This window comes from Tricharina praecox, assembly GCF_024521635.1.
Source record: "Tricharina praecox strain CBS 144465 chromosome Unknown BZA05scaffold_4, whole genome shotgun sequence".
NCBI lineage: Eukaryota > Fungi > Ascomycota > Pezizomycetes > Pezizales > Pyronemataceae > Tricharina > Tricharina praecox.
Window position 1 is genome coordinate 61,941 of NW_026250406.1, and position 12,271 is coordinate 74,211.

Below are 12,271 nucleotides of genomic sequence, written 5' to 3' on the forward strand. Positions count from 1 at the left end.
CCACAGGATATTGAACAGTAAGGTTAGGTTTAGGAGACCAGAGAACTGGGCATAAATCCACATTGCTAACTGCCCTATGGCTGACCTCATCTTGTGATTTTCAGATTTCTCAAGTCGAAAGTGCTACAGGTGTGGGTGGATTTAGAAAGTGCGTGCTGTGAGTCGTTTGGTTTTCAGGATGGCAGGTTGGCTAGTTGGCGCTCTTTTCCTATGGCGGGTTTCTCCCACAGGGTTTACCGCATAGGTTTTTACTGAGGCCAACGGGAAGTTTCATGTTGGTCGGTACTGTTACGGATGTTCGGAGTAGGGAGGAGATTTTGATTTATCTGTCCTGTAACTTGTGTAATCGTCGTCATTTTTAGGCTTTTTTTTGGCTGGTAAATCACCGTGACTGGTCCACAGCATTTCGAACTCTCTCCTCACAACACATGATATTCGGCGGCAATACCTAGCTCCACCGCCTATTCTCATTTGCACTCGGTCGCGGGATCTGTATTTCTTAGTTTTGGAGGGAGGGCCTGCAAGGAACGCACCTTGCACTCGCTACTGCGTGATACCAGTCGCCACTCGAAGTGGGCGGGCATGGTATGATACTGAGGAGCTTCGAAGACTCGGTATTCATGGCTGGGAGTATGGTTGTGGGAAAAGGACTTGGGAGGGCAAAATTGCGGCTGTTCGGGAGCACCTACATTGTCGCGGCGAGTCCGAGCAGAGCTTCCTCCCAGGCCCATTCATCAATCATAACTCGGACTAGATAGCATTTGATCCGCTACACACTGCAGTACAGGTACGGTTGGGGCCGCATAGGACTGGTCGGTACCGGGACTTTCACCTCAACTGGCCAGGGCGGGCAGGAAAAGGAGTTCATTGGTTCGCCATAGTCTAGATAGGCTGCATGCGAAATAAAACAGGATGATCTCTCTCTCTCTCTCTCTCGCAGTACAGGTACGGATCAAATCAATAGACGACTCGATGATAGGCTGTTGACCGGAGCATTAACGGCAAAGCCGCGACAAACCTCTTACCACCGGGGCGTATGTAACTGAATGGCCCCTCAATTCTTAGTCCTTCCACTGTTCTGCAACCGACTGAGTCGAACCACAACTGCGTGCAGAAAAATGCTCAGTAAAGTGAACCATGACACAGCATTGCAGACACCCATTGGCTTACTCGGACCTAAAGCACGACGAACTAGGCCTACTTTATGCCTTCCACTCATGCGCTAGCGCTCCTACCACCGTATCCTACTGGGCCTAAGTCGACTCTAATAACTATCCTACATATAAACATCCGTCTATGCCAGCTGCACCGACAACGGTCAGAACTAATAGAGGGATCAGCTGCCGAGCCAGTCTTCGCGCATTTGCAACTGCCGCGCACCGTGTCCAAGCGGATCGCGGGGCGAGATCGAACCGCGATCCTCCGCCGCCGCGCAGGCGAGACCTGTTTTCCCTGCTGTGTGCGAATAACACCCCGTGGGCGGCGGAGCCGACAGTCGTTCGCCATGGCAAAATGCACCCTTCGCCCTCGACAGAGACCAGGAGATCGCCGCGGTGAATGCCAGGATACGGCGAAGCCCCGTGGCATATGCAGGTCTCTCTGCGCACGCCGAACGCATCGCGATGCAGAAACGAGCGGCGGACGTGAATTCTGGCACTGTGATGGCGGATACGCCTCAGCTTGGATTGCAGTGCACCAGCCTGGATGGCACTTCCTAGCATGTGACGACGTATTCGCATCAGTTTCGGGCGATGGACGAGACCCGGAGCGGCAGTCCGGCAGGCCCCGCTGGCCTCGCCAGCGCTTCATCAAACGTGTAATTCGGGCGATTGGAGTCATATCGAGTCCCTACAACAATCGGCATAAGAGCGGCTGGACGTGGCTACCTCCCCGGGAGATGATCGGATCATCGGAGGAGAAAATGCTGGACGCATGGCGCCGTCTGGGCTTGATCAGGCGGGTAGAGATGATTGCGGCCGTGGCTGAAAGCCAAAGGAAGCACAACCCGAAAGCAAGACCCGGAAGCATCGAGGAGTTGTTCATTCCGGATTAGAAGATACGCTGGAAGGCATATCAATGAGAGATATTTGAAATGACCCGGGGGTCGTTCAGCTATGGATAGACGATCCTGTTGTTTTTCCGGCCGAATGCGTGTGTAGGTAGAGCCTATCCACTCGTCTCAGGCGAGAAAGCTGTACAGCCCCAGTGTCCCATATGCCACCATCGCACATGCGTTTGTAGACAACATCTACGAGTCGCCGCGACCATATGCATACGCCCAACGACATGCTCAACACTTCCATAGGGACTTCACAGCGAGAGAACGGGTACGAAGCGGCGATAAGACCGTGCGGGCGGGCGCGTGGGGTTAGGAGTGGGGTTTCGCTTTCGTTCTCTATGTTTTATCGATCAGTGTGCGACGGTCCCGCTAGGTCATGATGATACGGAAACGAGGATAGCCGGAGAAGTTCCGGCGGAAGCAAGACTGGGCACGAATGATTTGACATGCAACAACGATACCCACTTTAGAGCAAGAGAATCGTATTGGAGATACTCGAGCCAGCAAAACCATCTAGGCCGAATGCTCGGTATGATACCACACCCCCTCCGCTCGGAAAAATCATACTGTACCATTTCGGAGGCGTATTCCAGGTGGAGTTTTGCTACCGTGTAGTGAATTTAGGCACGCTCGTGGTGTCGTGCGCACGGTATCACTGGGCAAAGTGGGTTATCCGCGAATCCGCGATTAGGCTTGGAGAACTGTGGATTTGGCCAGCTGAGCGACCGGAACCCATGGAGTGGAAGTGTCCGCTTGGAAAAGACGCAATGCGAATCAAGATGCGAATCTGAGAGACCCATTCGCTGGTTTCGCACGAGCGGGGGCGGTAATTGAGTGCCGTATGTACACGCGCATTCAACAAACAGGCACGGCTCCACGGAGTGCGACCTATGGCCAGTGAGCGCACTGGCAGTTTCAGCTGATACAAGTATATGCTTCATCGAGGCTCCTTCCAAGACCAGCAGTTTGAATATCCCGCACCCTCATCGCAATCTACGTATTCCGAAGTCGGCGCCCAGAGCAGCGATTATGATTACAGGCTTTCGTCGGTTGGAGTATAGCATTTGCTGCCGGTGAGGTCCATGTCTGTGACGGACTTCTGGAGACACTGGCTTCAAACCTCCAACCGGGTTGGGAACAGCGATATCGCTCTTACGCCCGTGCTCTCGCCTGTTGCAGCCCCGTGGTGAGTGATTCCGTTTCACTAACCTTAATAGACCCATCTACATCACGACGGATACTTCCTCGAGGGTATGGGCAGCGTGGATAACCTTACTTGCGAGTGATTATGAACAGAGGAGGAGATACCAGTTCGGCTCCCAAATACTATCCACGGTTCCGCCGGATGCTTGAACTTTCGGACAGAAAACCGCATCCATTCACAGAGTTCGAGATTTCACGATCTTATCGTACACACGGGCACGGACGAGCACCGACTCTGCTGGGCTGGAATGCCGATAAACCTCTCCCTTCAACTTGAAGCCTTCTAACCTTCCGTCGTGATTCTCCTCGCACAAAACCCGCCGGCCATGCCGTTCAACCGTCAGACCTCAGTCCTCAGACCTGAGTTGTCAATCGTCGATCCCCAGTCCGCAAGGTCAGCCCTCATACTCTTGAAATCTACAAGATGCCCGGTGACATCCCCCCCCCATCCAACCCATTCGCTACTTCAAACTCCGTAACGCAAGCTCAGGCGTGATCTACTTCCTGATCGCGGACTCAGCGGGGGGCGGGAATGTGTGGGAAGGTGGGCCTAACCTTTCCGCCAGCAGCACGGGTATCGTCGACCTCTCTTGCATCCCTGAGGTGCAATTCGGCCGTAACTATCGCCTCGGAGCACATGCCAGGACCGGCACCGACGTTACGGACGACCGTTGGAACCCCGTACAGTTCGATAGCGAGATCGTTGGTGTGTGGAGGTGTTCCGGCGTGCCCATCAGATCGAAGGTTAGGTTCGAGGGGTACGAGGAGTTCCAAGTGGATCAGGGGAGTGCGGAGTTTGGAGCTCCGGTTGGAATGGATTAACTCAAGGGTAGATCGTGGGAACTTTGCGTGCTGGCGCTGCTGCGGTGTGTACTCAGCGTGGTGAGTATGCTTGGGGGCCTCGGGGGGATGGCTAATTGTGAATAAGATTTCGACGGGAGGAATTTTGTTCCCTTTCGCATTGCAGGAACCCCGGATCGAAGCTGTTGGCAATCGGTTGCACCTCGTGGTGAATGTGTAGAATAGTCTGTACATACAATATCTAGGTAGACTGTACATAGCGTGGATATATGTTGTGATTTGTATAGCTTCCATGCCACCTCACATAAATGTCAAGATGATCTAGATAATCACTCCACCAGTGGTGCGCACTTGGATTAAGCTTCCCTACATTCAGGGGGCACCCATACAGCACATCCCGCAACGAACACCCGCATCCCGCAAGCCGCAGTCCGGCGACGCCACTGGCGCTGTTCACGATTCGCATCCGCACCGCCATCATTATCGACAGCCACTCGAAAATCAGCGCTTCGATCGAAAAACAGACAAGAGGACGCGATTCCTGGATTAGTAATGCACCATCTATCGGCACGGAGGGGAAACTTAATCATTTTGCATCGCTGGCTGTGGGATCACTGCCGTCTGTCTGTCGAGTGTGGCTGTGGCCGGTGTCTGTCGCGCGTGCTTTATTGATCCGGAGTCATCAAGCGGCTCCGTGGCTGGTGATGACATGACCGGAAGCGGCGATGGGATTGGCCAGGTGCTGTCGAAAGTCAAAAGTCAAAAGTTGGCACCGTCAGGTGGTGCAGAGGGGTCTGGCAAGACTCATTTGCGTTGGCCGTCGTCTCACCCTGATCGCCATTCTGAGCCCCCGCTTTCCCAGGCTTGAGCACCCACCACTTTCTCGATCCCAGACCCAAGCTTCCCCCACCACTTTCTTAATTTGAAGTCAAGCTCTACACTAGCTCTACAAGCACAGCTCCAGTGCTATCCCAAGCTCCATTCCGCCATGACCGGTCAATGCGCCTGCAAGTCCTGCCAGTCCTCCGAACCTCGCGAATCCTCACGCTTCGACCATTTCTCGTACGACAATCAGGACACTTGTTCTCGCTACCAGACCGCTCGCAAAGCCGCGCACCACCAGCAACGAGAATCGCAGCCATCCGCCGGCCCCTCGGAACCGGGCCACCTTCCGTGGCGCCACCTCCTCGCCGCCGATGGTACTCCCAGCCCGACGCTACACTTCCTCTCCGACTCACTGTTCGCGCAATTCACGCCGGCAGCCACCACTCCGGGCACCACCATGTCGCTAGCCTCGCTATCGACCTTCTTCACCAGCCTACAGACGCCATCGCACCTAAACCCGACCGCGCTGCACGACCTCGCCGACATCGGCTACGTCTTCCGCCAGGTCGGCTGGGAGCACATCTTCAACCCGACCGAGATCCGTTTGACGCGCGACGGCTTCCTGGCGGTGGTGCGCCACCTGGTCATGCTCGATCCGCTCGCCGCGTTCGAGGGGATCAACACGCTCATCGAGTGGCGCGACGTTCTGTTGCCACCAATCCCGCGGCAGGCGTTTCCGAGCGAGGGCGCCGGCGAGAATAGGGTGGAGTCGGCTATCGCGAACGTCGTGAGGGGGGGAGGTAAAGCGAAAGTTCGCGGGGTGGGCGTCGGGGCATGCGAGGCGTCGGAGAGCGGGGTGGCCCGAACAGCTAAGGAGGGTGCGAGGCGGCAGGACAAGCCGAAGCGGAAAACGACGAGCAGGCTGCAAGTCGCGCGAGAGAAACCCGCAGCCTTCCACGTGTTCGATGACGGCGACAGCAGCAGCAGCGGTGCGCTAACATTCGACACACCCGAATCGACGGACGTGGAAGACTGGCAGAGCACCATCCGCCGGAATGACGACACCGAAATACAGAAAGCGAACGAGTGGGAGCTCGCCGCCAGAATGCGCGGGGCCGAGCTTCCGGCTGCGATGGAAGCTTCCGCCGGCGCCAGAATCGTCTTTGGCGTCGTTAAGATGGCGTCGGAATCGCCCGTGGGCATCTCGTATCACGCCATCGGCAAAAACAGTCGGCTCTCGGTGGGAGCTGTCTATACAGCCGTGGAAGAGCTGTTGGAACTAGGGGCTGTCTACTACACGGTCGATGAGGACCATGTGGCTGCGATGGATTGTTAATTTGTTTGGGCTAGCAACAGCGAGCAGACGAGGTAAATGTGCGGTTGGTTTGGGGGAATTCCTGACGGTATCGTGATTTTTACCTATTGCATCGAGTCTTCATTCATCGGAATCATCGTGTTGGTAACTACAAAGCAAAAATTGAAGACCGGCGACCGTTAGGAGATCTCTCTCTGTGAAACCCTCATTTGTTCCCGCCATCCTTCACAACATCCTTCGAGGAGAAATAATCCCAAACTCCGACAGGGCTGCCAGTCAAATTCTCGCCTTTGCTTTCGGAGACACTTTTCCTCTTTCCTGTGACCGAGACGTTGAAGGATCAATTCGTACATCCCAATTATCCCCTTCGGCATCGTCCTAAGACGTTCTGAAATCCTTTTCCTCGAAGGTTGGCGTAGCTCTTCTAGCACGAGGGCTGGTCGGGCAGATGTCAGTGGGTTCCTACGAACTCGAATGTATGTGCATTTTATATACGCACCAGCAAACGGAACATTCCAGCGGAATTTTCATTCACCGTATGAATGATGTCCTCTGCATGGTGCTCCAAGCCCTTGATCTTTACTACCTTTTCGGTAATGAACTTGCGGATATCATCGCCAACTTGCATTTTGATGGTGGAGACACCGGGCTTATCGTCGAGCAAATGGTTAACGACTGGGCGTCCAGTAACTAGGAATCGAGCACCGGTCTCGGCTTGCAACATACCCCCGGATACGCTAGGAGGATGGCTACATTCATCCAGCGCATCCAAAAGGACAAGCACCCTGGATGAATGTCCTCGGAGCATGTCCCCGAACGCTCTCCACATGTTTTTGAAGTTCCTGCCTCGATCTGCAAATGGGGCTCCACGATGAACAACCTGTTTCAGAATTCCGAGAAGCCTCGCACGATCCGTAGGACCAGCGAAGTTGATGAGCTGAGAGATGATACTAGCAGTCATCTCCAGCGGCGCGGTAGTGTTGATGGCACCGTTTCGGAAGAAAAAGTACAAAACCACTACTCCCTCCAGCTTCAGCAAGCCTTCAACGAGTCTCGCGAAAAGTATCGACTTTCCGGCGCCTGATTCTGTCAGCTGGTCTTTCATTTCCGCTACGATTTCGAAACGGGATTTCGGGCATGAAGGAGGGTATCCTTGAAGACCCTGTTAGGCTCTGACGTATCTTACCTGGTATTCCCACCACCCATAGGTGTTGTTGGCCCTCGGCGCGTATCCATTTCTGGTACTCTGCTTCCAGAAAAATCCAGTCGCAAGTTCCGGCCAACCAGTTGGTTCGGTTCACTTCGTACAGCACTTCTAGATCTGTAGCGTTAAGCCAGTTGAGCACTTGCTCTTGTGCTCATTAGCACAACGGTCTCTAGGCTGTCAAGAAGGGGATCGAATACCGTCACGAGGATCGAATACCGTCACGAGGATCGAATACCGTCACGAGGATCGAATACCGTCACGAGGATCGAATACCGTCACGAGGATCGAATACCGTCACGAGGATCGAATACCGTCACGAGGATCGAATACCGTCACGAGGATCGAATACCGTCACGAGGATCGAATACCGTCACGAGGATCGAATACCGTCACGAGGATCGAATACCGTCACGAATTTGGTCGAATTGCAAACGCATCCCCTTGATATCTTGCACGGTGCTGGAAAACAATGTGCTCAATTCGTTCGTCAGATCTTCTAAGTTCTGGAGGACTCTGGATTGCCCTGTTGCTCATCAGAACGCAGCACAGAGAACACGGATAATGCTGTCGTACCCTTTATTTTCTCCATGGTGGCCATGTTGGCGCCTTCTTTCACTAAGGCTTCTTTCTGCTCGACCTCGCTGATGAGAGGATGGAGGTAGTCGGAAAATATTCTCAATGCGTTAGATACCTTCGCTGCACGACGGCCCTCAGTCAGTACTTGCTCTCGTATGGATGCCGGGCAGTTGACATTGCTCACCAAGTTTCGATGATGGTGCAAGGTACGCCTTCGCCTTCACGGCGAAAACCAAAACCGAACTGTAAAATTCTGGCAATGCCGCTTCTAAACTGCTGGCGAGTGCCAATGTCGCGTTCTGGGATGGTAGGGTCGTCTTCAAAGACTGCGCGTCAATTCTCTCGTAGAATTGGCATCTTGCCATTGTTGCGATGATGGTTTCGAGAGCAGCCTCCAGGCTCTGCAGGTTCTCGATATGATTGAGATAAACCTATTACCCGCGTCAATTCAGAGTTCCAACTGTGCTTCATAAATCCCCCAGGAACAAACACTGACCTGGAGAAGAAACCGGGCACTACCCCAGCAAATGGAAACTATATTATCGGGTTGCTTACTGGCGACCATATCGACGGTAGTCGCATACTTGTCCAAGCCCTTCACAATTCTGTCGAATTTGTCACGTACGATGACAACCTCGCCACCGTCCTTTGTGTACCGCCATTTTTTGCTATTCCGATCATTCCTGGCATCCTTTGCATCCTTCAACACCGAATAAACGGAATCGGCAGGAGAACCAGAATCCAATAACTCCCGCTCCCTTGGCGTCAGTTTCTCTTTTGCAAGAACATAAGCCCTCTCCCAGGGATCCGGAGCCCTGGGACGTTCTTCAGCTCGGCGAACGGAGCGCACCAACAAACGGTCAAACTCACGGAGTTGGGTGATCGGCTACCCGAGATAGGCTGGACTCCAGGTTTTGCCTCCCCAAGTCTCCCTCCCGGCCGCCCACGCCTGACGGCTCGGAACCGGAGACCGAAGACGAAGCTGAAACAGGACTCTCCTTTCGTGCGAACCGCTCCCACTTTTTCTTGACCCTTCCCTTTTGCTCATGCTAATATCCCATCATCGGGATCGCTCTCGCCTGGACCGTAGCGCTGAAATGTAGGAGCTAGTATGGAGACTGGTGGAGCCGCACGGAATCCGCAATCGGAGAAGAAACAGGCGATGGGTTCACGGAGCCGGTGGGAAACTGGAGTTCAGGGCGATGGTTTCAAAAGCGGGGATTATGTCTGGTACGTACGGCTACCCCACCCTTGTGAGACTGCGATGAACAGTCAAAGCGTATCCAATACGATTGCTGAATGCACTGCGCACTCGTTCTCGACCGCGTGCAGCGTGCAGCGTCTACGACACTCATCACGGGATTACACATAATCGGATCGGATAGATAAGAGTTAGACCACATAGGTACATACATCTTAGAGAGGGCATACGGCCGACGAATCTGTACAGCATCGATAACATCATCACTATCATTCTCCGCAATTGACAGATTGTGAGAGTTTCGCATCGGCGGAAGCATTAAGTAAGAGGTATGCATACGCTGTGGGTAATCTCTATGCTTCACACGGTACTTCTGTAATGACCACAAACCCAATCATCACCATAATTCACTCCTTTCCCATGCCCATCAAACCGCCGATGATCCGAGTTTCGGCGATGGAATCTTCGAGAGCCCTCAAGTACCAAGCACTGAGTGATGTGTTCAAGACATCGATGGCAAAAGTGACATCATCGAGTGATCCAGAACGACATATAATTGGGAAATGTATGATGTTTTTGTATGCCTTATGTCTGCTCTACAAGCCCCTTATGTTACCCGTCTCTCCGTATCCCAGTATCAAGTCTCTCTTTACGCATCGAAATGTTTACCTAGATCGGTCCTCTTTTCCTACGCTGTCACAACCCCGAGACTTCAACGTGTAATCTATCTATTACCATACCTTTTCGCATACCCCAATTTCCCTGTGTTGGGTTATAGAAGGCCTCTTTTATGATTTGAAGACTGTTTGTCGCCGACGAAGCAACGGATGCGAGCGCAGCAGAAACTTTAGAAAGGCGCCGGTGGGAATATGTCGGCGATGTCCCCGCTTTGCCATCTCGATTCTCGCCTTCTTTCTTCTCTGCAATGGAAGTCCGGCCGGGTAGGAGCGGCCGGGTAAGTGAATACTTTACTGGGCAACCATGAGGGCCTAGATTGCAGCATGGAAAGTGGCGAATGAAGGCATTACGGCAAGTGATATCAAGTGATTTGGGTTAAACTCGGCCACTTCTTACACACGGTGTTTCCGATCTTTCATCTTAAGCCGGTGCCGAACGGACCATCGGTCCGGAAGAGAAACCTAGGGGCTCGCCCGTCTCGCGGGGCCAGCTGGCTCGAGTGGCCGCCGCGTAGCGACCCTGGATTCGAGTGACAAAGCACGGGCTTATAGGTGATGTTGTGCAAGGAGGGGCCTGTATACTGGTGTGGTGTTATTTGCCTCCGAATTTCTATGTAGATGCCGGCCCGAACATGAAACACTGGCTGGGGGGAAGCGAGAGGGGCGGAGGCATGGTAGATCCGGAGATTATATTTTAGCTTATTTTCCAAACCATCCCGCCGATCCACTCCTTGAATCCTTGGCCCGGTAAGATTAAAGAGACGGAGTCACGGAGGTGATACGTCGGACGTCGCAGAATCTTCGGTGTTTCTGATCCCTAGCATCCCGCAGGTTGAGTGAGGAAACATCCAGCTCCGAGGTCGTCTAGTCCCGAGGCCGTCCAGCTCCGAGGTCGTCTAGTCCCGAGGCCGTCCAGCTCCGATGCGACAACAAGTTGGCCGTTGACAGCATGTAAGAGGCCGAATCTAGTTTCATATACTCCGATTCAACCCTGGGCTTTCAGTTGAGGTAACTACCTGCGAGAGATCCCACGGCGCCGAATTCCGCACAGAATACCAGAAACCGACCCTGCGTACCTCGTCGAAGACAATGGAGTCAGCATACGCGACCGGAAACATGCCTTCTCTCACGTCTACCTCCAGATCGTCAGCTCTTTCAGACCGATTTCATTCTTCGCCAGAATCCCCGCAGTCACATGCGACCATCCGATTCGTTTTGTATTGAAAGACCGTTGGAATCCTCCCTAGTTACTCCCGGGTTACTCCTCCTTCGCAAAGGACCTCACCAGGGGGCCTCGACGCTCGACAACGCTTCTTCACATGGTGCTGCCTTGTAGGCGTAGTTGAGGACCCCATGACTCACGGATATGGCTCTATCGGGATTCGGGATTCATGGCCAACAGCACAGACGTACAGTGCCCGCTTGTTGGCATCGTACACTCTACGCAACTATACTACCTAGGTCTTTGATGCTCACGTTTCTATGGTTTGATATATTACGTTTTATGGAGACCACCACTTTAGCGGTCAGAAATGTTTTACTACGAAACGGCCGATGCGATTGTTACCTCGGTGAATATTGGCGTACGTGGGGTAGAGGCCGTTCATACCAGGGGTAGAGCTCCTCAGCTCTATATCGCGATGGAGGAGTACATAAACGTCGGCCCAGTCTCTCCAACTTCAGTTCTACATCCACTCACACCACCAGCTCCTCACCCCCACAACACAACCAGCTCATCACCACCTCACACAACCAACTCCCCACTCCCACTTCCCAACTTCACCACCACCCCCATCTTAACCATGTACACCTCCATCGCCCTCGTTGCCGCCTTCATCGTCAGCATGCTCGGCGCGGTCAACGCGATCTCGCTCCCTCCGTCATGGTAAGCGTCTCTTCCCCAGAATCCCCAGCCCAGCCAGCACAATCTAACAATCCTCCAGCTCGCGCAGCTGCTTCATCTCCGCCGTCAGCGCGTCCAACTGCGGTGTTGGTACGAACACATTCTTCCTCCCGCAGCTTCCCCTGCCCGATGTCCAGTCACCACTCTAACACGTGAACAGACTTCGACTGCCTCTGCAAGGACACTGCGTTCGTGCAGAAGGTGAAGACTTGCGTGCCGACCGCTTGCACTGCCGAGCAGACCCCTGCGGTCGTCGAGTTCGCGAATACTCAGTGCGATGGGCAGACGGGGTTCCCGATCGAGATCTAAGTGTCGGGAAGACGGACGGATGGTGGCGGATGGTGGCGGATGGTGGACGGGCGGAATTGATGGAGACCATGCTGTGTTGATCACGCATACCTAGAGATAGAAAATGTTAAAATGAGAAGGAATTCCCTGGTGAGTGCGGGATAACTCTACTGAAAATTGACATGCAACCGCAAAGTCGGCGCGATACATATATGA

At 53.6% G+C, this 12,271-nt stretch overlaps 3 protein-coding genes across 3 annotated transcripts; 2 read left to right on the top strand and 1 right to left on the bottom strand.

Annotated features, from left to right (window-relative positions):
- Positions 1-5,051: 5,051 nt before the first annotated feature.
- Positions 5,052-6,224, top strand: BZA05DRAFT_441927 (uncharacterized protein; the record flags this gene model as incomplete). Its single annotated transcript, XM_051486706.1, has 1 exon — positions 5,052-6,224. The coding sequence occupies one exon, from the start codon at positions 5,052-5,054 to the stop codon at positions 6,222-6,224; it is 1,173 nt and encodes a 390-aa protein (XP_051342368.1).
- A 79-nt stretch (positions 6,225-6,303) lies between these two features.
- Positions 6,304-9,506, bottom strand: BZA05DRAFT_463332 (uncharacterized protein; the record flags this gene model as incomplete). The annotated part of the gene is made up of 8 exons (XM_051487702.1): positions 6,304-6,639; positions 6,703-7,283; positions 7,390-7,554; positions 7,844-7,933; positions 7,984-8,106; positions 8,171-8,417; positions 8,483-8,801; positions 9,400-9,506. The coding sequence occupies 8 exons, from the start codon at positions 9,504-9,506 to the stop codon at positions 6,628-6,630; spliced, it is 1,644 nt and encodes a 547-aa protein (XP_051342369.1). The 3' UTR covers positions 6,304-6,627.
- Positions 9,507-11,533: 2,027 nt separating this feature from the next.
- On the top strand, positions 11,534-12,203 carry BZA05DRAFT_387856 (uncharacterized protein). The gene is made up of 3 exons (XM_051482618.1): positions 11,534-11,749; positions 11,808-11,857; positions 11,928-12,203. Exons 1-3 carry the CDS (start codon positions 11,667-11,669, stop codon positions 12,074-12,076), a joined length of 282 nt encoding a protein of 93 aa, XP_051342370.1. The 5' UTR covers positions 11,534-11,666; the 3' UTR covers positions 12,077-12,203.
- Positions 12,204-12,271: the final 68 nt, after the last annotated feature.